General features: G+C 54.6%; 2 protein-coding genes across 2 annotated transcripts; both read right to left on the reverse strand.

Annotated features, from left to right (window-relative positions):
- Positions 1-1,279: 1,279 nt before the first annotated feature.
- Positions 1,280-15,729, reverse strand: CDC25A (cell division cycle 25A). Its single transcript, XM_064445262.1, has 16 exons — positions 15,445-15,729; positions 12,691-12,776; positions 10,647-10,701; positions 9,877-9,912; positions 9,693-9,729; positions 9,204-9,305; positions 8,263-8,379; positions 7,242-7,376; positions 6,500-6,574; positions 5,695-5,847; positions 5,284-5,376; positions 4,863-4,925; positions 4,648-4,746; positions 3,734-3,864; positions 3,202-3,313; positions 1,280-1,833 (listed from the first exon to the last, which is right to left on the reverse strand). The coding sequence occupies exons 1-16, from the start codon at positions 15,594-15,596 to the stop codon at positions 1,693-1,695; spliced, it is 1,587 nt and encodes a 528-aa protein (XP_064301332.1). The 5' UTR covers positions 15,597-15,729; the 3' UTR covers positions 1,280-1,692.
- A 2,335-nt stretch (positions 15,730-18,064) lies between these two features.
- Positions 18,065-23,242, reverse strand: LOC104049520 (E3 ubiquitin-protein ligase TRIM7-like). The gene is made up of 7 exons (XM_064445268.1): positions 22,779-23,242; positions 21,554-21,640; positions 20,952-21,182; positions 20,629-20,651; positions 20,200-20,315; positions 19,891-19,923; positions 18,065-18,738 (listed from the first exon to the last, which is right to left on the reverse strand). The coding sequence occupies exons 1-7, from the start codon at positions 23,184-23,186 to the stop codon at positions 18,227-18,229; spliced, it is 1,410 nt and encodes a 469-aa protein (XP_064301338.1). The 5' UTR covers positions 23,187-23,242; the 3' UTR covers positions 18,065-18,226.
- Positions 23,243-25,215: the final 1,973 nt, after the last annotated feature.

Genomic DNA, 25,215 nt, shown 5'->3' on the forward strand with positions numbered 1-25,215 from the left:
AGGTGAGATGGGGGAAGAGGTGGTAAGGGCCGTTTCTGAGTCAGCCTTTCACCGTCCTCCCTTTCAAGGTATTCAGCGCTGAGGGAAGCCAGCAAAATCAGATTTATTTAAAAAAAAAAAGTTAAACTTTTGAGCTCTATCCTTTCAGTTCTCAAGAGGATTAACAGCACGTTTTAAGAAACATTTTTTTAAAAAAAAGTCAAGTTAAAATTCCACATAAGGCACCGCCATTTCAGTATTTTTTTGACACGGATACAAGGGCACGCACGACTGGCTGGCCCGGGGCAAGCCGAGCCCTGCAAAGCCTGGATTCCTGCTACAGTAAGAGCCGAGAGCTTCCAGGGCGCGGGGCTGGTCCCAGGCTGCGCGAGTTTCACCAAGAGGTTCAGGTGAGGAAGATGAGTTTCAGCAATCAGCACAGCGCTGCTGCAGCAAGCAGCCGGCCTGACCCCGACATCACCGGGCTACCGCGAGGTTCGTTAGTTGGGTCTTAATTTTTGGTGTCACATAACAGCCGAGCGGTTTCAGGACTGGCACCGGTGGCCGCAGAACCACACGTGCGGCTGTGGGTGGGCTACAGGGTGCGACGCCGGCTGAGGAAGCTCCTCTTCCTTCAAGGATTATGTTTCCTGCCTTTGCTGGCAAAGGCGCTTCTGCTACCGGAGAAGTGGCCAGAGTCAAACCCCCGGCAGCAGCAGCACTTTCAGAACAGCCTCCCACGACCGTCAGCGTGATTCCTCCCAGCCGGGCTCTTTCCTGGACACGCTTCATGATGATGATACGCAGCCTTGGCAGGAGCGGCAACAGCAGGTTGCTGCTGGTGAGAAACCTGGTAACAGCTTTGCTGCCCGGTACTGCTGGGGTCGGCCGAGACACCCCGTTTCTGAATTACCCTCAGTTCTCAGAGGTTCTCCCTATGTTGAAGCACCAACCCTTCTAACACTAAAGCAGCAGCTAAATTAAAATCACTATGAAATAAAGCAACCTAGATTAAGCAAACGAGGTGAACATCATATCTACGTAAAATAAGCTATTTCCGCACAGACTTTCTTCAAGAGGCTTCCCACAGCGAGACACGGGAGTTCGGCGAGGTGGGAAGCTCGAGCTGTACTGAACCATTTCCTGTATCGCTTCATCTCGACGCGTCGTGCCACGAAAACGCAGGATCAAAGCCGCAGCTGAAAAAAATAATTAACCCTCCCCCCACCCCCCAATGGCAGGCTGCCTTCTAGCCGAAACAAGGTTTGAGTACAAGCCAGTCGATTCAACTGCAGCAGCGTTGGCTTCATTTGACTGTATTTAAATAAAATAAAGCACTTAAAAAATAACAGGCACTAAAATACCCTCACTGCTTGCACCACGTACCAGCCAAACCCCACCACGTGGCACGCGACAGCCTCTCCCCACCCCTCCCGGGGCAGGCTGTTGGGCAGTGTGCGGATGTCACGGAGCGTGAGAATTCATTTCCACGAAGCGGCGTTAACAAGAGTATCGAGAAGAGTCAGCTCCCAGCCGGCACCCAGGGCGCTGGGTTCAAGCCGGCGGCCGCAAGTTCCACAGTGTTCCTGGTAAGACAGCAGACGAGGAGAGCGCTGGTACTTGATAACCCCAGGCAAGGAACGGGCACGTCTCCCTCCCGCTGCAGCCTCCCCCCCGCCGCGACGGGCAGCCTTCGCCTGTTCATTCAGCCCTTTAGAGTTTCTTCAGGCGACTGTACAGTTCCCTTTTGCTCTTCTCGCCAGCCCAGGTTCGGCTTTTGGTGCGGAACCTTTTCAAGTCTTCTTTAAAATCCTCGTGGTGCATGGGGCGGTAGCTCTGGGGCTCGCAGAAGCTCTGGGGAAAGAGAAGCTGGTTTTACTTCAGTGTGTCACAGGAGCAATGATCCCCGAGTCACCGACAGAGCCTGGTAGCAACCCTTTGAACAGCCACCACCAGAACAAACACACTGGAGTCCCCACCCTGGGCAGGAGCTTCATCCCAGATGTTGATGAACAAAGTCAATCGATATTCAGATTACAGCTACTTCAGAAGTGATAGTTAATGAAGGACTTTCAGTCCTGTATTCAGAGCTCTCACCCCAAATTTTCTGCCAGACATCAACACACAAAGTCAGTCTATCTGGTATTCACCTTGAAATAGCACAGATTTGAAGAATACTTGTCTCTCAGCCGGCCAGCCGCTGGCTCACAGGCCAGCCCCAGGGCTAAAGGCTGCCATCGGCTGTTCCGTGCTGCCACCTTGAGGCCCTCGGTCCTCCCACCTCGGGAGAGAACACCCACGGGGTCCGAAACCAAACCCAGGCACCCGCTGCCACAGGGGAGCCAGCAGATCACAGGGAGAGCCGAAAAACAGGACAGCACTCCCTGCCATGAACCGGCATCCCCCAAGGCGGCCCAGGCGCTGGGAGACCCGACATCCCCCCGGGAAACAGCGCGGGGCCCCGGCCAGCCGGCCACAGAAAGGCCGGATACTTCACATCTCTCTGAAAACGCACCGAGGCACCGAACAGGAAGGCAATTTAAGAGATACGCTGAAGCGCGGGGTCTGAGAGGGACCCAAGTGACGGGGCACGGCCTACTTTGTTTCAGAGCAGCAGGAGCAACCAGCTGGAGAAGGAGAACCGAGCCACCGAAATGCTGAAGCAGCAGAAGCCAAGTGATACAAGAAACACCCTGGGAGCCTCCTCACAACCCTGGGAGGAGCTGCTGGGCGTTCTTTAGTTTCCTTGGCTGAATTAGAGCCTGAAAACTCAGAGCTGGAGTTTTTCTATGTTGCTATTTTAGTATAGCATGAGACTCCAGGTTTCCATTTGTTAGCAATTACTGCCAAGCCTCTCTTCTCCCCCAGTCCTTGCAGGCTGAGCAGTCTTAAATTCCTTCTCCAAATGACATTTTGAACTCCTAGTTGTTATGAAAGGGCAGAAACCAGTTTTATAGTTTACTCTCAAGACAAGTGGAGAAACCTTTCAGCTACGGCAGCAAGAGAGCTCTGAAGTATGGGATGGGCTTCGAGAGCCTCACTGCCAAGTCTCAGCTGCTCTCAGTCCAGGAGAGCGCTGCGAGACAGCGGGAAAGCCTGCCCCAGCAGAAAGGCACCCTGCTCCGAAGAGGAGCCTGATCGAGCAGGAATGCATGGGTATTTCTTCATCTATCGTTTCTTTTCTGAGCGTGAAGGAGATGAATTTAGGAGAACATTACTTACACGGCATCTTAAGAAGAAGTCCTTGTAACCCCCCTTCAGGACATAGAGCTCCGGGTAATGGAGGTTGGGGTATTCGTTACCCAGCCTGTCCCGCTCCCTCACAAACCGGCACCTGCAGCAGGAGAAAAAATAATAAAATTAAAAAAAAAAAATAAAAGAGTCCTCCATTAAATCTTGCGCTCAATAAATAGCGGATTAAACCAGCGCGCACCCAAAACTCCCCATTCCTTGGGTTACAGAAGCAAGGCGCTGCCCGTGACGAACACGCTGACAAGCCACACTGGCCGCAAAGCTGCGGCTAACTGGTTTCCCCTTTCCATCTCCAGGCAACCCAGCGCACCAGCCCGACTTCAGCACGGCCATTGGCATCGTGCCTTGTCTCACATCCTCGCCAGACGTGACAACCAACACCCGCTCGCGACAAACTGCCTGTGAAGCAGCCCGCCAGCACAGTAACCCGTGCCACCCCGAAAGCTTCGCTCCCAACTAGCGCAGCGGTAAGTTGTTTCCTAGGGGTGCGTGGGTAACTCACATTCGAGGACCCCGCTCTGAAGAAAACTCGCAGTGGAACACTATTATCACTCGTTTGTTCTCCGACGGCTGGATTGGCTTCTTAAGCAGGTAGTCTTCCACATCCTCCTCCATGTGAAGGTTTACAGCACCCTGTAAGGCAGAGTCGTGACCGTGCACACGGTGAGTGGAGAACAGCAGCAAACCTATTCCGCTTCCTCGTGAGCCACCTCCTCGGCTTGGTTTCCTACAGGAGTTCTGGCACCCCTCTCCAGCCGTTGGGGACACGGCTTCAAGCCCCAGCACAATGTTACAGACGGTCTGACGCTGACGCCGGGTGGCCCAGGCCCCTTTCAGATGGCCGTTTCAACAGCTGTGGCTCCTTGGATTTCCCTCCCCATCTCGCCGCGTTTCAGGGCCAGCCGGCTTGCTCAAGCAGCAAGCGTCAGTGTCAACTATGTTCTTCACAACTGTTTGTCCTTAAGACATTAGGATGTCTTAAAAATTAAAATCTTTAAAAGACTTTAATTTTAAGACTTTGTTTTGGTCTTTCTGTGGTTTAAATTAGGTTTAATATTCTAATTCTACCTTCCCAAGGTATCAGGATGCTGGACACCAAGTGTCTTACATCCTCCTCTGGAACCGCCTCCCTGCTTGCCACGCGGGCCACCTCCTCTGCTTAAGGAAAGTGAAACGCTCCCTCCTTTGAGGGGAAAATTAACTTCATGCACCAAGCATGAGCTCAGCGTCCCAAGATTCACACCTTGCATAGGCCTGCCAGGATCCCAGACCCCAGTGGGGCGCTCAGGCGTCTCGGCTATACCGGCTCCACACGGCCTTGGGTGCTCGCTAGCGAGGAGCGGCCCCGCATGGTGCTGAGCGGCCCCGGTTTGCAGCTTCAGACAACTCTACGTTGCTTTTACATGGTCAACATACCTTGATGTGTCCTCCTTCGTACTCATAGGGGTATCTACAATCAATTATCACGCATTCCTTGATGAAGCTCGCAAACTTCCCAGTCAGCACAGACACAATCTGAATTTAAAAAAACCCAAACAAAAAACCCCCAGAGTTCAGTTATTTCAAGATGGATTTGTGTTGTTCCCCCCACCCCAGTAAGGAATTTTTCTTACTGTCCCTGGAGCACATACCATTTCTGAGTCAATATATTTTAAATCTTGGTGTTTCCCATCAACGGTGTGGAATAAATAACCCTGTAAGACAGACAGCGTTTAATTGAGACAATCCCAAACGTGAGCCGCGTAGGCGATAGCACAGTGTCCGGCAGTTCACTTTGTAATACAGACACTTTGTTGGCAAGAATCTCTTCAAAGCTCAAGAGTTAAAACTAAGAATACTAAAAGTCAGGGGTAGAATTTTATTTTTGGCTCCTATACTGAGGGAATTTTCTAGATCTTTTTGAGTAACCACAAATGAATCGCTATGAAAGCGCCCCTCTCACCGACAGCCCTTCCTAGGAATTCGAGTATGTACAGTTAAAGGGCAGTGCTTTACTTGGGCTGCTTTGAGGCCACTTGAATTAACACTTGACCATTAAATCGCTTGAATTACCTTCGAGAAGTCACCAATAAGGTCTCTCTGGTCACTGTCCAAAATGCTTTCGATCTCTGCTGTGGAGGATTGCGTCTTTACCATTTTCAAACTCTAGAGGAACACGGGTTAGAGATCAGTGCCGAGTACCGACAGCAGAGAGATCCTTTTCCCATAACGTAACACAAAACTCAGAGTTTACCCTGAGGCCCTGAACTACGACTCCCCAGCCTCCCCTTCGGATTAAGGCAAAGCTCAGGCTCAGGAGTATGCAATTGCTGCGCCAGCTCCCGCACGATGCGGGAGAACGCAGTTCTGCTAGGTCAGCAATTCACCCGAAGAAGCTCCCTCGCGAACCTTCATAAACCAGCCACCTATATGAGATCCCCTCCTACTCAATGCCGTTACAACGTCAGATGCCAAGCCACCGACCGTTGAATCCTCCGAAGGTGTTCCAGGCAGGCTTTTCCTCTTCTTGCTTTTCCCTGGAGAATTCTCTTCCTGGGACCTCTCCATCCTCTTCTGGGTGGTTCTTCCTACACCACTGGGCTGAGACAAAGAGCCAAACAACCGGCATCGTTTGCCCTGCGAGGAAGGAGAGGTGTTAAGAGTTGTCCAGCAAAGATTTAGATTAGAGACTAAGCAAGCCTCAGACTTCCAGGCTATTACAAGTTTTGCCTTATCTGAGACCCTGCCACTGCACAGCAACCGCAGGGCGTTAGCCGGGTCGTCTAAATTCAGGGCCTTGTTTGCTGCTGCGTGGACTGGGTGAGCTTGGAGCAGCAGAAGCAATAAGATGTGCTAGCAGAGTGCTTTATACCAATTAACAGATGATCTATCAACAGATTAAAGAGCTTTTTGCTGGAGTCTAAACTCCCTTCGCAGTCTATTATCAGAACATCAGGCTACAGGCATTCTAGGTAAGTCTGTGCAAAACATACTCAAGATATGTCAACAAGTATCTGATAAGGGAAGCCAAGATCATCTTGCATTTATGAAGTGTTTTTGTAAAAAGAAAGTTCACGCTTCTATACGCGGACAATGGGCATTGTTCTGCACTGACAAAGGCTTCCAGGTAAACAGGCTTTAGAGATAACAGAGTACTGAAGGGGTTTATGCTGTGTTGTTATTAGGGATACAGGATCAGAGACAGTGGGATCGCTTGTCCCAGCAGTGAAAACGGCTGCCAGGACAAAGTCCCCGTCTCTGTTCTGTTGTGCTCTGCCAGAACACTCACCCGATTGTCTGTTTTCCTCATGACTAGTGGAGCAGTCCAGAGGCTCGCCACATCAGATGGCATCTCCTCATCGTTCTGAGGGGAAGAAAAAAAAAAAAAAGAAAGTTCATTCTCATCTATTTCACCGTGGGCTGTAAATAGCACAGCTTCTGCACAGCTCGGGCAAACATTCCAGCTGAGCTCAGCTGTCAGAGCAGTTCTAGGAACGTAACTCGATTACTAGTCCAATACTCAGTGAAGTAACAACCGAGCTGAGACATGCTGGCGAAGGTAAGTTACACTAGCTCATTGACTGATAAACAATGCGGCTCCTCCAAAGCTTTAAGCATTTAAAATTCGATTAGAAGGAACCTTCTATTTAAGTGGCTCAAAAGCAAATACCTCCTTCAGCAAGTTTCTAAAGAAAAACGCCAACTGTTCAGATAATTCTCTCTAGTAACGCAAATTCTCATCTGCCAATAGGAACAGCAGCAGTTCTTCGACTGGCTGCTGTTCACACCCCAAGCAAATCCACCATCTGCACTAGGAAAGAGCACATATTAGACAGACACTGAAATGTAGGAGCTGAAAGAGGTGCTAACTCAGGCTCCAGGGTTCCCTAGTACCTGGCTTTTTGCCGCTTGACTTACCACACCGACTTCCGCTACAGCACACGTGCGCCAGGGACACGCGTTGCTGGTAGACTATCAATGTTAAGACAGACCCGATTTTGAAGCTTCCAACATATTTCCTCTGCACATACCTTCAAATCTTGCTCATCTAGCAGCTCCAGGAATCCATCGTCATCTTCACTTTCAGAGGAAGTCAGAGAAGACTGCTGCAGGAAAGCCGGCCTGGCGTTCTCCTGTTCACCCACGGGTATTTCACCAGCAGGAAACTGAGACAAGACAGTTAGTTTTAACAACATTCCTTCTCTTTACTGCGGGACGCTGTGACCCCACAGGCGGTGCCGTGCCTCGCGCTGCGCTACAGAGAACAGGTGTTATTCTGCCGCCTAGAATACACTGGCTTAGGCAAACCCCAAATGGAGCTCCAATGCTTTTATTTGATCCTCACAACAGCAGAGTGCTTCATTAGCCTCGTTAAGCAATAACCCTCTTCTCTGGAAGAGGCTATCCAGCGAAGGTGCGAAGGAGAAATGGGTGGTGTCACTAGGAACAAGAACTAACAAACTCTGCAGCTGATAAGCACAAGATCAAGAGCACTGAGCAGGATGAAGGACTACCAGATTCAAGGGGTGGAGACAAGACTTAGTCCCCCCAGCTCTGTGTCTCTGCAAGGACCCATCATGTTCTTTCAGTTGCTTTTTCTAAGCAACACAATATGAATAAGGTCATTTTCCTCCCGCACGTCATTTCTGGACATAAGATTCAGTTGTGTCTACACAGTTGGCTTCATTGTTCCAAGTGCATCTGCCTCAACAGAAATACCTGCTCTACTGACAGTGAAAGCAGTTTCAAGCTAGCTTCCCCTCTTCCACATCGGTGTCCGCCCTCCCTTGACTTACTGCAGCGTAACCGCAGCTCGGTTTCACTTTTCACACACTACAGAACAATCCATGTTTCAAACTTCTGACCATCTCATGAGCCAAACGTGAGGAGTGTTTTCTTATCTGGCAGACGGATACGGGTTTTTTTCTTTGGCACATGAATAGTGGTAATTAACAGCATCGTCTTAGAATCCCAATGAAGTTCTTGCTCCCAGACAGCAGGCATGCACAGGATCAGGTGAGAATTAGTTGCAAAGAACACTTTATTACTTACTGTCTGAGCTGGAGAGGAATTCTGCCTTGGTCCAGGAACCCCTTTTCCGTCACGGGAATGGACGTGCACAGAACTACGAGAAGCTGGTTTGGTCGGCTTCTTAAACTCAAACGATTCCTGAATTAAGAAGGAGCAAAGCGATCATTTTACCAAGACTACAGCCTGTGTAAGCTGCTAGGATCCTTTTATCTTTCTAGGTCTTTTTTTTAAAAAACTTCCTGACATTTTGGATTTAAGTTCCCTGCTGCCAATAGGAACCGCCCGAAGGCAAATGTTTTCAAATTAGAGATGTTACAATAGCAATTCGTTTAACATTATCAAGCTTTTATCCTCTTGATATCACCTACAGGCTTAAGGCTTTTCTAATTCTTCTGTCAGTCAACTCCTCTGCAAAAGAAATCATTTTTAAAAGGCAGCCAACACTGCATCCTGACACCCACTCTCCTGTCGAGACCTGTCAGAGCCCTACCGAAGGGATTTCCAGCAGCAAGGCCCTTCAGACCAAGCAGGCAGAAGGACACTGGTGCTGTGAGGAGCCAGGGCTCCCCATGGCAGCAGTGGAAAGAGATGAGGGGACCTAACTCAACAGCTTCCTGGAGGCCCCCCTGGGAGCCATCTAAAGCTAGCAGTAGGAATACCTTTTCCCTTGCCGCAGCCCAAAAGCAATCAGGCTCACCAGCATGAAGGTGGAGCTGCAGAGTCTTCCAAATTTTTATTAACCTCTAATCAGTTTGCCTTGGCTACAATCAGTGCTGTCACACTTCACTGCAAGTTCCCCTAAGACAAGCCACGCAAAACTTTGTTATGTCTGAGCTACCGCCCGGCAGAGCGTAACAGAAGGCTTTTCCACCACATCCACTGCCGAAGGGGTGTGCTCCATCAGCTCCCCCGGTACCGCCTCTTACCCCACGTCATCGCAGGCAACAGAAAGCAACACTTACATTCTCCTTATTTTCATCTTGTTCCAATGGTTGAAAAGCATCGCTATCCAGAGAATCGGAATGGTTTCTCTTCAGAGCAGGGCTGGATCCCAGGAGGCTTTGCTGCAACGTTTATACAGAAGTGCTGGTTCAGTATTGTGCAATATAGTCTTTGCACAACCACGTTTTAAGCAAAACGGGGTGATAGAGACCGTCAGGTCTCTCGACTACAAAGTCATGCAAACTATGTGCAGGAATCTCATGCCGACATCAGTACAGGCACCAAAATGCTTCAACTGCTCTAGCAACAAAGCCAGATCACTGAAATTTCACATTAACTTAAATGAGATCTGGAGTTTACAAGCTGTAATTTTGACAGTTTTCATTAAGTACCACAGCAGCTGTTTTTGAAGACAAAAAATTAACAACTTATGGAATGTATCCAAATAAAAATGCTTAATGCGCTAAATCCTTCAACATTTATACAAGGCCGATACCACCCTCACTTACTGGCAGTGAATGTATTCTTCTGAAAGGCATTCGAGTGCTACGATTAAAAAGAAACAAAGATTTAGTTCAACATTTTGTTTTAAAAGACGGTAACCTGAACAGAACTCGCTTCCCCCACTCCCCAATAACACTCCATAAGCTACAACAGTAGCTGACAAAGAAGTTAAAAAAGAAGTATACTTACTTCAGCCTGCTGGATTCAAGAATTGCTTTCTCAAACCTAAAAGCAAGTGAGATGCCCCACCGTTAGCACCGAAGGACAGTACACTAAAAATCAGCCTTGTACGTAAGTCACGGAGCGTTCTGCTGAGCAGAAGCCAACATGCTTCTCGATGACACTTTGTCATCCTCAAAAGCTACTTATATCCAGCTTATCCCATCCTAGTTTTTGAAACACTAGCTAGACTCCTCCCCCTCCTTTCCTTAAATTCTTTTCAGCGTTGTTTAGACAAGAAGCTAGGTTAAAGGAAGAAGAGCTCCGTGAATCAGAGACCAAGGGCATCCGTCCCCCATCCCTGGGAACAGAAGATTAGGAAAAGAAAAATAATCTAATTGAGTGGCAGATTCAAAGCTAAGAGCAACCGCTTGGTATCAGTTAAGGCATATACAGGATAAATTGTAATTTAAGCGTTGAGTGAAAACTGCAACTTACATGCAATGTGGTGCAGCCTCAGACTCCTGGTAAGGTGCCAATGTCATGCTCAAACAGTCTGCTTGGTACGACACGTTAACTCAGTCACCCAAGACTCGTTAAGTACTTTGGGGCACAGACAAGACAAAGCCTAGCATCTCAAGCTGCAGAGCACTACAGCCCACGCTTCTACGGGTTTGAGAGAGAAGAGCCCACTGCACACATGCCAGCAAAGGAAAGCCACGTCAAGCCTCTCGTCAGCCTACGTTTGTTAATGGTGCAACGTGCAATGCCAGGAGTCAGGCTTAGCATATGTTACATACGTTTCCTCCATGATATCGTTTGATGTTACGGGACCAGGCGAATCCAAAGCACAACCTGCAGAGGAAAGGCAATGTTTTCTATTGAGTAGTACCTAGGAAACGCAAAGTATTGGACACTGCTACAGATTTCCTGAGAAAGAGCCTGAGCTCAGAGAGGAAACTGATGTGGAAAGTCCCGTCTGCAGCCTCTCCTCAGTGGTGGAGTAAGTAACAGTGACAGATACTCCATACCATTGGGTTTGCCCGTAGATAATCAGGTGTTAGTGCCTGCAGAAAAGCAGGACTAATTAAAAATATCACCCCCAGCCCTGCCTAGAATTTAATATAGAAGAGAGCGCTACCACATAACCTGGAATATTCTTGGCTTATTCTCTCACACGCACATCTTGATAAACAACTTAGTCCTTTAGGGGTTTTTAAGCCATGTTTTTAGTTACACCTCTTCATAGTAAGAGATTTTGGGGTCATTCCAAGAAAAAGGCCCTTCTTAATTCATGCTAGTGTACTGGAAGCAAGCACTCCATAAATACAAACCAAGTGAAACATTACAGCTAGACAGCATTTAAGTACAGTCAAATATGAAGCTTAACCACAGATTCCCCATGGAGTTTCTGTACTACAGTGGTATTCACAAGCCCCAGCGACAGGCCAACAGCTTAACAGAACGTGCTCTATATCATCATGACAAGACTTGTTGCTACTTCGGTGACTGTGATCTAAACAAACAACTACAAAGAATTAATTTGACTAACATGACAGGTAGTGGTCCCGGTGGAGCAGAAACCTTAATCATGAGTGTTTTGTAAGCACTGAAGGCCTGCTTCGGAGACGGGAAAAAAGAAGAGAGACAAGGAGGAAGCGGAGATTTAGCAAGCTCGGTTATTCTATCCCACTCTGTGGTTTGCAAGCTATCCTCACGTTTTAGCAGTTCACAGAGTTCCTTTGAAGGCCAAGTGTACCATGCACAGCCAGGCTGGTGCATAAATTCAGATGGAGACACCGATTTCAATTCACTGGTCCAGTCCAGTGATGATCAGAAGCTTTCCTGATTCTACAAGTTATGGGGTGATAGCTTATTTCATTTTCACTTATAAAACATCCTATTTGAAAAAAAAAATACTTCTAGGCAATATCAGTACTCAGATGCAGCTCCCCACGTTTCAGATAAACAATCAGCTCGTGTCAACAAAAAGCCACAAAAAAAACCCCAAGCCACAAGACAAGCCCTGCCCAGCAGCCTCGATTTGAGCACGCAGAGCAGGCTAGCACAGTTGGGGTTTAAGGAGAGAAACCACACGGTGACAACTTGCTTTCATCAAAGTTATCACCCTCCAAAGGGCAGAAACTCCGATCGGTCCCATTCAGAGCCGAGCGCAGATATGCAACGGATCCCAACAATGAAGAATGAAACACTATCTCCTGGTCTCCAGACCACAGCCCCAACACGCAGCTATAAACACTCACAAGCCAATATCTGCAAGACACCCCAGACTAGAGAATGGTGGGAATCCAATTCACCAGCGAAGCCTATCTTGGGCTATCTTTAGCAGCCTTCATCTCCAGCCATCTCTACCGCAAGAAAGGCTGATACACTCACGATAAAGGTGTTGACCTACTACCATGTACAGAGCAGAACATCAAGGCAATCAGAAAATGGCAGCGATAAACATCATGCTGGAGTGCAAAGCATAACAGGTCAGCAACCATGTCTTAACAGCCTTCCCAAGAAAAAAGGAAAAAGCCATCTCTGCCAGAGACCCCCTGTGGGGCCAGATGCAGCTTTAACTCAACGCTACTGCTAACATGCTCCAGGACAGCTAAAGCTAAAAAAACCCCACACACAACCCAGACCATGAACAGCAGAAGCTTGCCAAGTGATGGCTTGCCTCCCTCCCTCCTTTCAAGAGCGTGAGAAGGGCTGCAGGGACTGCAGGCAGGCAGCATTAGTTCTCTACCAAACCCTGGAAACTGCTTGCAGCTGAAGCCACCTAAAAGACACGCTACTTTTCATTTCTTACTTATTTATGAAGTGAGAAAGCCATACCTGAGTCTGTCGATTCCGATGACACTGTTCTCTGCAAACCATTAGTAGTCTTGTTTCCCAGATCTTGCTCAGCGCTTTCATGCCGACTGTGAAGGAAGTTAGGTATTTGCTTTAAATGCTCGTTGAAGCGAGAAATAAGATATAGGAGTTGCCTGAACGCAGATATACATCGCAGGTAATCATAACCCAAAACCTTTATCATCGGCCAAGCAAAAGGATCCCAGCCTGGCAATCCTGCCAACTGCAGCCGCTTGCGCACTGTCGAGTAGATGGACACCACCACCACCACCTGATCCCCACGCTTACAGGTACCCTCAGATCAGACACCTACGGGGACTTCAGCTTCAGGGTTTGCGTTTGTTTTCTTAAACCTGCACATGCAGGGCTGACAATATTAGAAGTTAGGCCTCCAAAACAGAGACAGGGAGAGTGTCGTTTCAGACAGTCATTCTCCTGATAGCCTTGCACCAAACTACCAGGCTTTTCTCCATGACATACTAAGTGTAAGGGGCTTTTTGAAATGATGTTTTAGTGTCTGTCCTGAGCTTGTGCCTTCACAAATGAAGGTTCTAATACAACAAAGTGACACAGCTTGCAATAAAACTTTAGAACTAGAAACACTAAGCGTGCAGTTGGATATTGGTGCCTGGAATCACATTAGCACCTCCCAAACCATTCTCTAGAAACACCTTTATCAGAGCCACATTATTCTTCTCGGGATTGCAACCCTTTCTTTGGCAGCCACTCATTTCATTATTGTTTTGCATAGAAAATTACCAAACTTCTAACTCAAACTTATTTTTATAAGTAGTTATCTCTCAAATTTTGTCTTATCAACTAAGCAAGCTCTCCTCTGTTCACACAACGATCAGACCAGTCAAAATCATTCTGTAGGTGAAGGGGCTAGGGGCATTCAGAGCCCGACTCAGACCAGCCCCTGACCTGATGTGTGTGCAAGTACAAACACCGCTCTGCGAGCGGGCAGGGAACCTCAGGGCAAGTTCTCCTGCCCGACTGCTGAGCCACATCACACACGTGCTCCTTTCATAGGTGGGCAGGGGTCACGGCAGCTTCAATACAGAAAGATATGCGTATCATATGTAGCCTTGCTCTGTATTACCCTAAATAAAGGAAAAGCTACTTGAGCGTGGCTCCTCCATCACATGGGTTAATTAAAAAAAAATGTGCCAAGGTGCAAGCTGGGGCTACAAGCTCAAAGGACGTAATAATGGACATGGGAGGGGGGCGGGATGACACACGGGACGGGACTGGCGCAAATCGTTTACAGGAATTCCAGGAATCTGAAGGAGGGAAGGATCATAAAGCAGGTGATTATAGAAATGAGAATGATATAAAAACAGCAAACAAAGGACAAACATCAGGAAGGCCATCAGGACCAGAGAGCAGGCCAGGGCAAAACTCCTGTTTTGCCACCCAAGAGGCAAACTGTAGGAATAACAAGATGAAGGAGTTAGAGACTAGTAACAGCAAAACCAGACTGAGCAAGCACATGGTTATGGGGAGAGAGGGGTGGCAGAGCCCAGAGACTGCAGCATTTTCTGTATGTGAAAGAGTAAAGAGAGGAGGGGTATGCAGGACCCGGGTGAAGGTGTGTGTGGGGAGCAAGAAGGAGGTGAGATGGACGGACACAAAGGTACCAGCATTAATTCCTGGGAGAGGGGAAAGCACCCGGCCCTGGGGCCAGGCACAGGAGCGAGGTGGACACCCCGAGCAGAACCAGGGGAAGATGGTGGCACACCGCTGGGGAAGATGGCCTGCAGCGCAGGGGCCACGACCACATGTGGGCAGGGGAGCAGGGGCTCCCGTGGGACAGAGCGGGGGGAAGGCCAAGCCTGGGGGCTCCCTGCGGAGAAAGGGACAGGAGAGAAGGGGGCTATTTGGTGGGAGGAGGGGCCCAGAGCAGCAGGAGCGGGGAGGAGAGCTCTGCAGGAGGGGAGGCATCAGGAAGAGGCGGGGGTGGGTAAGGGAGTCGTGGAGGACTCAGTTTTGCAAGGGCAGTGGGGGGATAGGAAGAACTCGAGGCCTCATTTTGGGGGGGAGGGGTAAAGAGAAACAGCTCCTCGAGGCCTCGCTTTTTGGGGGGAGGGTTAGGAGAAGAGATCCTCAAAGTCTCAGTTTTAAGGGAGGGATGAGGTCCCCAAGGCCTCCCTGGGTGGGGGGTGATTAATAAAAGAGCTCCTCAAGGCTTCAATTGGGGCAGGAGTCGGGAAAAAGAGATCCACGAGGCCTCACTCTTTTTTTGGGGGGTGGGAGTGGTGAGGGTAGAAGAGTTCCCCGAGACTTGTTTTGGGGGTGGGGGGGGGGAGCAGAGGTATAAGACCAGCTCCTTGAGGCCTCGGGAAGGTGGGGGGTGGTAGAAGAAAAGTTTCTCAAGGCCTCACTGGGGGCGTGGGGTGGGCAGTGGATGGAACGGAAGGAGAACAGCTCTTTGGGGCCTTGCTTTGCTTTTGAAATGGGGGGGGGGGGGGGAGAAGAGCTCCCCCATGCCGCGCTTCGGGTCCGGAGTGGGGGAGAGAAGAGACCCTCGAGGCTTGGGATGGCGGGGGGGTGGGGTGAGGGGGCGTCCCTTAGGCCTCGCTGCGGGCCCGGGGGGGAAGAAAAGGGGGGAACGGGCCCTCAAGACCCCGGGTTTGGGGTTGGTTTTGGGGGGCGGGGGAGGCATGGCAGAGGCCCTCAGCCAGGAGGAAAGGGGGCGCCCCGAGCCCAGCAGAAGGGGTCCCCGCCGTGACTGACCCGCGTCCCAGCTGCTCCATGGTGAGGCGCAGGTCAGAGACCGGCGAGAGGTCGGCGGGAAAAAGAGACTTGACCACGGCGGGTGAAGCCGGGGAGGTCGGGGAGAGGAGCAGGAGGCGGCGGCGGTAGGAACAGCCCGGTGCGGGATCCATTGAGCCGAGACGAGCCGCCTTGAGTTGAGCCGAGGCGAGCCGAGACGAGCCTTCCCGTCCTCCTGTCAGCGCAGCCTTCACCGCTTTCACCCCAGCCGCTACCCGTCGCCCGCTCCGAAGCTGGCGCCAAACCTCCCCTCCGCCAATCAAAACCCTCCTCTACGCGACGTTTGAAGGAGGCGGGTGTTTTTTCTCAAATCTCCCCGCCCACGGCGCTCGTTCTGACCAGTAAGAACGGCGACGGGCGCCTCACTCCCCGCCTCCAACTGTTGCTTGACGCCGCTCCTATCCAATAGAGAAGCCAGCCAATAGGGTGCTGCAAGTAGCATGCAAGCCAAAGGAAGACTACATGTCCCAGCATGCAACGCTGGGTGTCCCGCCTTGCCCTTCTCGGCGTTGCATGATGGGAAATGTAGTCCCGGCCTCACCGGGGCTCCCCGCCCGCCGCCGCATCGCCGGCTGGCTCCCTTCAGCCGTACCTCCCCACCCGGGCCCGAGGGAAAGCGGCTAAAACGGGGAACGATGAGGGGAAAAGGGCATAAAGTCGGCACGTAACTGGGCCTCGGTGAGCCGAGGAACCCTTCCCGCATCGTTCCCTACTCAGCAGGAGCCGGGCAGGGATGGGGCCCCTGTGCTCGGCCCTGGGGAGGCCCCACCTCGAATGCTGTGCTCAGGTTTGGGCCCCTCGGGACAAGAAGGGCCTTGAGGGGCTGGAGCGTGTCCAGAGAAGGGCAGCGGGGCTGGGGCAGGGTCTGGAGCACAAGTGTGCTGGGGGGCGGCTGGGGGAGCTGGGGGGGTTTAGCCTGGAGAAGGGGGGGCTGAGGGGAGCCCTTCTCGCTCTCTGCAGCTGCCTGAGAGGGGCTGGAGTGAGGGGGGGGCTGGTCTCTGCTCCCAAGTCACCAGGGACGGGACGAGAGGGAACGGCCTCAGGCTGCGCCAGGGGAGGTTTAGGTTGGGTGTGAGGGAAATGCCTTCCCTGCCAGAGCGGTCAGGCCCTGGCACAGGCTGCCCAGGGAGGTGGGGGAGTCACCGTCCCTGGGGGGGTTCAAAAAACCTGGGGACGTGGTTTAGGAGGCCTGGGGGCGTTGGGCTGGTGGTTGGACTTGATGATCTTAGAGGTCTTTTCCAACCTTAATGACTCTGATTCTATGGTTTCTCCCCAAAAGAGCTCTTTGTGAGAACAGTAACGAGCGGTATCACCAGAGAAGCAGCGGCCGCTTCTGTGAGGCATTCAGTGAACAACAGTGTGAAAATAAGAAGCCAGCATGCATCCCTGCAGCACTGAGACAGGGCTCGTGGAGCAATGGCACTTGTGAAATTGGGGAAGAGAAACTTGAATTCACTGCATCCTCATGTCAGTGTGCAGGGCAGTGCAGAAAGCAGGCACAATTTGGCCGCTACAAATAACCTCTGCAGTCACTCACTCGTGTCCTCTACCTGTAAGAGGCTGTGATATTTACCCAGGCACTATTATTTGCCTTAAAACTGGACACAGGCCCAGCTTTTCAGAGGACCCATTCCCTACCCTGTCCCCTGCCTACAGTCACAGAGCAGAACAGAGGCAGCAATGGTTGTGCTGTGGAAAGGAGGGGACTCCTTGCATGAGTTGTCCCTCAGACCTGCCTGGTTGTGGACACTGCAGGGGTGGGAGGAGCAGTCCCAGCTCCAAAACACATGGACCCATTTTACAGGTGGAGAAACAGGGCGATACAGTGAAGTGCTCAGGACACGCAGCACGGCTCCAGGAGGCCATGCATCTTCTTCTCTTCGCGTAAGGGTTTGCAGATCTCTGCTGTCGAGCCGAGTCCCTGGCAGACGTGCTCTGCTGGATCTCCCTGCCGTGGTTTCAGAGGCCACTGCCTCCAGCTGCAGGGCTGATCGCATCAGGTCCAGCGTTCTCAGCCTGATACAGAGACGCGAAGGCCTGACTGGGGGGATCCCACACCTCCAGGACATGATCCATGTCCCTCTGCCTGGGCCCTGCCACCCACCAGATTCACACGATGCTCCTGGTTCCAGGATTAGCCAACATGGCATTTAGTCCCTCTCTGACCACCCAGGATCTCACAGATCCCCATCACACCCATCACTGCTGCTCTTCGAGCCTGGAGGTGCTCGGGCTGTGCCCTCACTCCAGCTCCCCAGTTGGCCCTCTCCCCTCCCTGAACATTTTCCCTTCAAGCAACCGTTTTTGCAGTTTTACATGAGCAACTACCACCACTATTAGCAGCTCTGTGGCTCCACCCTGAGTTCCTAGCTGTGGGGTGGCTGTATCCCCACACTGCTCACAACACAGCACACCACACCAAGCCAAAGCAAGCCATGCAGCGCTGCCAAACACCAGCATGGGCAATCGGAGCATCTCCCCTGCCTCTTTCTTGCTTATTTTTGAGTGTCCTCAGCACCCGCAGGGACAGGTGTGACACTGTGAGATCTGCCCCAAATACCAGCATGCAGGCACCCCCAGGTGAGACAACGCATCTTTAATGGTCCAAAGGACTTGACAGGAGGAGAGATGCAGCAAACATGCAAAGGGGATCCAGCCCAGGCAGAGCTGCGTCACTCCCACACCTCTTGCCTGCTCAGCTAGCCGAAGGAACGGGCAGGGGACCGGGAGGCATCTGACCCCGTCAGTCACGCAGCTGGATGTAGGTTTCTTTTGACCAGAGCCAAAAGTATGGAAAGACCTTCTCGGTGAAGGAGGCCTTGAACTCCAAGATCTGCACCATGTTTTCTGCATTGTAGAAGGTCACTTGGCCTGCTTCATAGTCCAGGTGGACTCTGATCTGCCGGGGCTCTTTCTGCAGTGCCAGCGGGGCGGGGGGCATGTGGAGCGCCGTGTACTGCTGATCCCAGTCCCGCCGCAGTGCCCAGATCTTCCCCATGGCCATGCTGAGCGAGTCCTTCCTCCGCACAGACTCCACGGCCACCCCCACAGCCCAGCTGTCTCCGTCTCCCACCTCCAGCTCCCAGTAATGCCTCCCAGCTGTGAAACCCTGGGAGCCCAGGACACTGGGGCTGCCCGTGAATCTCTTGGGGCTGTCAAGGAGGTTTTGCTGGCCCTCTCCCATCCGCAGAGTTTTGTGGTCCTTCGAGATGACCAGATGCGGGCCTGCCGTCTCTGGATCCAGTGTCACCTTCACTAACACACAACAGAGGGAAACATCAGTCCCTTGCCTGCTGAGGAGCGAGCCAGCACCTCTCCCTCCTCTTCCACAGGACTTGGACATGTCCTGTGAGCACAGTGGGCACTCGTGCCCCGCCAGCACAAACACGCAGCACCTGCCACCCCCTCAGGCGGCACGGGACACGGGGCACTCGCTGCCCTCCACGCCAGGACCCACGGGCAAAGCAACGCTCCCTGAAGCAGGACTGAGCCCGGTGGCGTCCCCACGTGCAGGGGACAGACTCAATGGACGTTGCTACACCTGCTTTGCTAATCCTGTGCTGGATATTGCTGGGTCTAAGTGTGATGGGGCTGCAGCCAGGCTCTGTGTGTGGGTGCAACGCATGCCCGGAGCGTGAGGAAGCATTGCCTGCAAGGCTGCCCTGGTGCCAGGCCAGTCCCTGCTCTGGTGACAAGGGGGACAAATGCTCACCAAAGGGAAAAACAACTCCTAACCCTGCTCCGCTGAGTAACCAGGCGATCTCACTGCAGAGCTCGACCCGCCCGTTCATGTGGGATGTTCTGCTGCCATCCTGCGGCCGTCCCACAAGGCCACAGAGGCGTCACCTCGCAGTGCCACCGCCCCAGGCCCTCTGCCAAACCCGTTCCTCCAGGGCCCTGGCTCACAGCAGAGACAGCAGAGCGGGGGAAACTGAGGCACGCCCATCCTGTGTATCAGGTCCCTCATCCTGAAAACTGAGACGGCAGAGACCGGCCTCAGCACAAACAGCTCCAGCCAGCCCCGAGCCCTGCAATGCCCCCAGGACCGTGTGGACCCCGAGCACTTGCAAAGGCATTTCTGATCTGTGCTTAAAAGCCAGATCAAAATGCGTATGGCCCCTTCGCTTAACTAGTCACAGCAAAAGAAGATAAGTCTCCAGAGACAGGGAAGCCGAGGGCCTTGTGCTGCCCTGGCCCTGCCCAAGGACAGTGTTGCTTGGTGTTCCCTGGCACGGGGGATGCACCCCAATTTTTATAGCAGGCCTAGTCAAAACAAAGGGACTGGGTTTTAGACAGACCCTGGATTAGATGTTGTGGTGTGAGCCCATCTCTGCCTCAAGGGCATAAGGAAACTCACTCTGGAAAGCTCTTCTCCCCCATTTGTGCCCATCAACTCCAGAAACTTACCCCTTTCTCTGTCCATCTCGCTCAGCAGGTTCACTAGAGGAAGGAAAGGAAGATACCTGAGGCTCTCTCCTCTTGTGGCATCTTTCCTGCTCCCCATCAGGACAGCAAGCCAGACGTGGAGCCCACTCCCCCGCTCCCACAGCCATGGGCTCCAGCAAAGCTGGGTCCCATCTGGAGCAGGCGCATTTTGCCCCCGATCTCCAGGCAGAGGCTGTGGGCAGTGAGGATCTCCCACTGCAGCCCACGGGGAGCACGGCGCAGGGACGCTGCCTACAGAGCAAGGCATCGCTCACTGTTTCTTTGCCTTACCTTTGAATTTGGCCACCACACCCACAACCAGCTGGCTTATCTCAGAGAGGTTATTAACAGTCCTCTGCAGCTCCGGGGAAACTGGCTCTGGGACTGGGGCCTTTGCTGCCTCGCAGCTGAGGGGAAAACAAGGAGAGGAGCTTTGACCCCAGCAGTCAGCCAGCACCCGGGACCAGGAGGGATAATGGGGGGACAGTACCCTACAGCAACAGGACTCAGGGGAGCTGTGTCCCAGCTATCAGCACGGGAACCCCATCATTAACAGGGGTGCAACAACCTCTGGCTCCAGATAACATCACATTAAAACCCAAATACTCAACAGGGAAAAGCCACCTCCCTCCCGGCTGATGCTGCACAGCCGCCTGCTGCGTTTCCAAACCCCTGCCCAAAAGAGCCACATTGGAGAGCGTTACTGAGCCCGTTTCGTACCTGCTCAGGGTTTTGCCAACATCCTGGAAGAGAGAAAACACCAGGTCAGCGCTGGCACTGCCAAGAAGGACTACGGTCCCCAGGGCAGTGAGTTACGGTCGCTCCCCTGCTGTGTGAAGCAGGGTGGTAGGGATTAGGGGGGGGGTCACACCACTCTCCTGGGGACTCTCTGGTGACTCGCTCACCAAACCCTTGCCTTGCCTTGCCTCAGCTGCAGGCCCAGACTCACACCAGCACGGGCACCGGGGCGCAGGGGTGCTGGGTGGGTGCCCCCAGCCTCACCAGGGCGGGTCATAGCGCCCGGGTGGGCAATGCAGCCTCACCATAAGGAATTCCACCACCGGCTGGTCACGTTTCTTCTCTATCTCCGCAATCAGCGTGTCCAGCAGCGATTTTCTCTCCGAAACACTGGAGATGTATTCGCGGCGCTCCTTGGCGAGCTCCCCATGTGCCTGGTCGAGCTGGGCCAGCAGGACACCCTCCTGCTGCTGCAGGAACTGCTGCAGCTGCTTGAAGGTGTCGCGCACCCTTTGCCGCTCCGAGGACACCTTCCCCTGCAAGGCACCCGCGCGGAGGCACCTGAGCCATCCCATCCTCCGGGAGCCTCCGCGCAGGCACGGGGACCCGGTGCTGCGAAGAGGGAGCCAAGGATCACAGGGAAAAGGAAAAGAGTTTTTTTGGAGAAAAAGCTGGAAGAGCAGAGGGGGGGAGAGGGGTGGCAAGTCTGGATGTTGATGGACCCTTGGGTGGACAGCGGAGGGTGGAAGAAGGATATATGGGATGGACAGAGAGGGAGAGAAAATAGTGTTGTTACAGAAAAGGAGATAAATGTATATGGGGAGAGGGAAAGATGGTACATGCCGTGAACACGGGTAGGTAAGCAGGCAGGGGGGCACAGCACACGCACGGAGAGCCACACACGTACCAGCAGGCCATCGCTTTTCTCTTCTCCTTTGGGCTTAAATTCTTCTTTCTCTTTTTGTAGAAAAACCAGGTTGCTCTGGAGTGTCTCCTGGAGAGGAAAAAAAATGGTATTTAGTGATTTTGGGGGTTACATTTGCAGGAGTGAGAGGATGTCACCTAACAACCCCTGCAGGGACACCACCACTCTGCGGGGAGGGGTCACTGGGGCAGGTTTTGAGCTCAGCCCTGCAGCGAAAGGCTCAGAGGCAGCACGCACCTCTCTCCAAGCCCGCAATACAGGCAGGGAAGGGAGATCCCAACGCGCAGCTGTTTTGGCCAGCAACATTTCTGCAATAGCTTCATGTGGAAACCCTGAAGTTTGTGGTTTGGGTTTGGTTGGAATTTTTATTTTTTTTTTGTTAATTAGGAAAAACAACTTTTTGGGTTGGAAGTGGGATTTGTGGGAAGAGGTTTGCAGTGACAGCAGCACTGCGTCTCAGACGCACTCCATAAATTTGCTGGAGTATTAAAATTAAAAAATCCTTGTGCTCCTCCAAGCCATGCCCTGTGGCAGAGCAAGCTGCTGGCAGGGGGGACCCCAGCCTACATCTACAGGGAGACGCCGTGTCCCCCGTAGCTGCAGCCAAACCATGGCCAGGTGGGGACCCCAACCCGTGCCCAGACAGGGACCCCAAGCCCATATCCAGACAGGGACCCCAAACCATGGCCAGATGGGGACCCAAATCCATGGCTGGGCAGGGGCTCTAACCTGTGCCCCGAGGGCACCCAGATCCATGCCTGGAGGGGACCCCAACCAGTGCCTGGGCTGGACCCCATATTTGTGCCCAGAGGGGACCCCAGCCTATGCCTGGAAGGGACCCCGACCTGTCCCCTGAGAGGACCCCAGCCTCTGCCTGGAGGGGACCCCGACCTGTGCCTGAGGAGGACCCTGACCTATGCCCCAAGGGGACCCTAACTTGTTCCTGGAGCAGACCCCGACCTGTGCCCCAAGGGGACCCCAGATGTGTGCCTGAGGGCACCCAGATCCATGCCTGGAGGGGACCCCAACCTGTGCCCTGAGGGGACCCCAGCCTGTGCCCCGAGGGGACCCCAGCCTGTGCCCCGAGGGCACCCAGATCCATGCCCGGAGGGGACCCCAGCCTGTGCCCCGAGGGGCCCCAGCCCGGAGGCGGGAGCTGACCCAGCCCGTTCCCCAGGGGCCCCCGCACCCCCCCAGCTCCCCCTACCCGCAGCTGCCGGGCGGCCTCCTCGGCGAGCAGCGCGCGGTGGTCGCGGTGCCGCGGCCCCTCTCGGCACAGGGCACAGAGCAGCGTGCGGCAGCTCGGGCAGAAGAGGCCGAGGGCCTCGCCGTGGGCCGGGCAGCGAGGCCGGCGCGCCTCGTCCCCCAGCGCCCCCGCCAGCTCCGCCATGGCCCCCAGCGAGCGGTTGGGCCGCAGCGACTCGGGGCCCACGGTTGCGCGACACTGGGGACAGGCGGCGGGGCGCGGGGGGCTCCCCAGCACGGCCGCCATGCAGGGCCCGCAGAAACTGTGCCCGCACTCGGTGATAACGGGCTCGGAGAAGAGCTCCAGGCAGACGGGGCAGGTGGCCTCGGCCTGCAGGCTCTCGCCCAGCGCCAGCACGGCCCGCGCCATGCTACCGCCGGCGGCGCGGCCCGGAAGCGCGGCGGGGCGGGCACCGGCCCACGGACGGGACGGGGCGGGCGCTGCCGGGCTGGCCGGGCCCCGCGGGGCCGCAGGCAGGGCTGCAGGCAGGGTGGGTGCAGGCAGGGCTGCGAACAGGGCCGCAGGCAGGGCTACAGGCAGGGTGGGTGCAGGCAGGGCTGCGAACAGGGCCGCAGGCAGGGCTACAGGCAGGGTGGGTGCAGGCAGGGCTGCGAACAGGGCTGCAGGCAGGGCTCAGGCAGGGTGGGTGCAGGCAGGGCTGCGAACAGGATTGCAGGCAGGCAGGGCTGCAGGCAGGGCTACAGGCAGGGTGGGTGCAGGCAGGGCTGCGAACAGGGCTGCAGGCAGGCAGGGCTACAGGCAGGGTGGGTGCAGGCAGGGCTGCAAACAGGGCTGCAGGCAGGCAGGGCTACAGGCAGGGTGGGTGCAGGCAGGGCTGCGAACAGGGCTGCAGGCAGGGCTACAGGCAGGGTGGGTGCAGGCAGGGCTGCGAACAGGGCTGCAGGCAGGGCTGCAGGCAGGGTGGGTGCAGGCAGGGCTGCGAACAGGATTGCAGGCAGGCAGGGCTGCAGGCAGGGCTACAGGCAGGGTGGGTGCAGGCAGGGTGGGTGCAGGCAGGGCTGCGAACAGGATTGCAGGCAGGGCTGCAGGCAGGGTGGGTGCAGGCAGGGCTGCGAACAGGGCCGCAGGCAGGGCTACAGGCAGGGTGGGTGCAGGCAGGGCTGCGAACAGGGCCGCAGGCAGGGCTACAGGCAGGGTGGGTGCAGGCAGGGCTGCGAACAGGGCTACAGGCAGGGCTACAGGCAGGGTGGGTGCAGGCAGGGCTGTGAACAGGGCTGCAGGCAGGCAGGGCTGCAGGCAGGGTGGGTGCAGGCAGGGCTGCGAACAGGGCTGCAGGCAGGGTTGCAGGCAGGGTGGGTGCAGGCAGGGCTGCGAACAGGGCTGCAGGCAGGGCTACAGGCAGGGTGGGTGCAGGCAGGGCTGCGAACAGGGCCGCAGGCAGGGCTACAGGCAGGGTGGGTGCAGGCAGGGCTGCGAACAGGGCTGCAGGCAGGGCTACAGGCAGGGTGGGTGCAGGCAGGGCTGCGAACAGGGCTGCAGGCAGGGCTACAGGCAGGGTGGGTGCAGGCAGGGTGGGTGCAGGCAGGGCTGCGAACAGGGCTGCAGGCAGGGTGGGTGCAGGCAGGGCTGCGAACAGGATTGCAGGCAGGCAGGGCTGCAGGCAGGGCTACAGGCAGGGTGGGTGCAGGCAGGGTGGGTGCAGGCAGGGTGGGTGCAGGCAGGGCTGCGAACAGGGCTGCAGGCAGGGCTGCAGGCAGGGTGGGTGCAGGCAGGGCTGCGAACAGGATTGCAGGCAGGCAGGGCTGCAGGCAGGGCTACAGGCAGGGTGGGTGCAGGCAGGGTGGGTGCAGGCAGGGTGGGTGCAGGCAGGGCTGCGAACAGGGCTGCAGGCAGGGCTACAGGCAGGGTGGGTGCAGGCAGGGCTGCGAACAGGGCTGCAGGCAGGGCTGCAGGCAGGGTGGGTGCAGGCAGGGCTGCGAACAGGATTGCAGGCAGGCAGGGCTGCAGGCAGGGCTACAGGCAGGGTGGGTGCAGGCAGGGCTGCGAACAGGGCTGCAGGCAGGCAGGGCTACAGGCAGGGTGGGTGCAGGCAGGGCTGCAAACAGGGCTGCAGGCAGGCAGGGCTACAGGCAGGGTGGGTGCAGGCAGGGCTGCGAACAGGGCTGCAGGCAGGGCTACAGGCAGGGTGGGTGCAGGCAGGGCTGCGAACAGGGCTGCAGGCAGGGCTGCAGGCAGGGTGGGTGCAGGCAGGGCTGCGAACAGGATTGCAGGCAGGCAGGGCTGCAGGCAGGGCTACAGGCAGGGTGGGTGCAGGCAGGGTGGGTGCAGGCAGGGCTGCGAACAGGATTGCAGGCAGGGCTGCAGGCAGGGTGGGTGCAGGCAGGGCTGCGAACAGGGCCGCAGGCAGGGCTACAGGCAGGGTGGGTGCAGGCAGGGC

The sequence above is a fragment of the Phalacrocorax carbo genome, chromosome 2 (assembly GCF_963921805.1).
Source record: "Phalacrocorax carbo chromosome 2, bPhaCar2.1, whole genome shotgun sequence".
NCBI lineage: Eukaryota > Metazoa > Chordata > Aves > Suliformes > Phalacrocoracidae > Phalacrocorax > Phalacrocorax carbo.

Excerpts from the sequence above, each read along its gene's own strand:
- CDC25A (XM_064445262.1), bottom strand. The coding sequence starts at position 15,596 with ATGGATCCCGCACCGGGCTGTTCCTACCGCCGCCGCCTCCTGCTCCTC. Across the intron at positions 4,926-5,283 it reads TTATTGGTGACTTCTCGAAG|GGTTATTTATTCCACACCGT; the intron begins GTAATTCAAGCG and ends TCTGTCTTACAG. Across the intron at positions 3,865-4,647 it reads ACGAAGGAGGACACATCAAG|GGTGCTGTAAACCTTCACAT; the intron begins GTATGTTGACCA and ends TCTGCCTTACAG.
- LOC104049520 (XM_064445268.1), bottom strand. The coding sequence starts at position 23,186 with ATGGCGCGGGCCGTGCTGGCGCTGGGCGAGAGCCTGCAGGCCGAGGCC. Across the intron at positions 20,316-20,628 it reads GTTGGCAAAACCCTGAGCAG|CTGCGAGGCAGCAAAGGCCC; the intron begins GTACGAAACGGG and ends TTTTCCCCTCAG. Across the intron at positions 19,924-20,199 it reads TGTGGTGGCCAAATTCAAAG|TGAACCTGCTGAGCGAGATG; the intron begins GTAAGGCAAAGA and ends TCCTTCCTCTAG.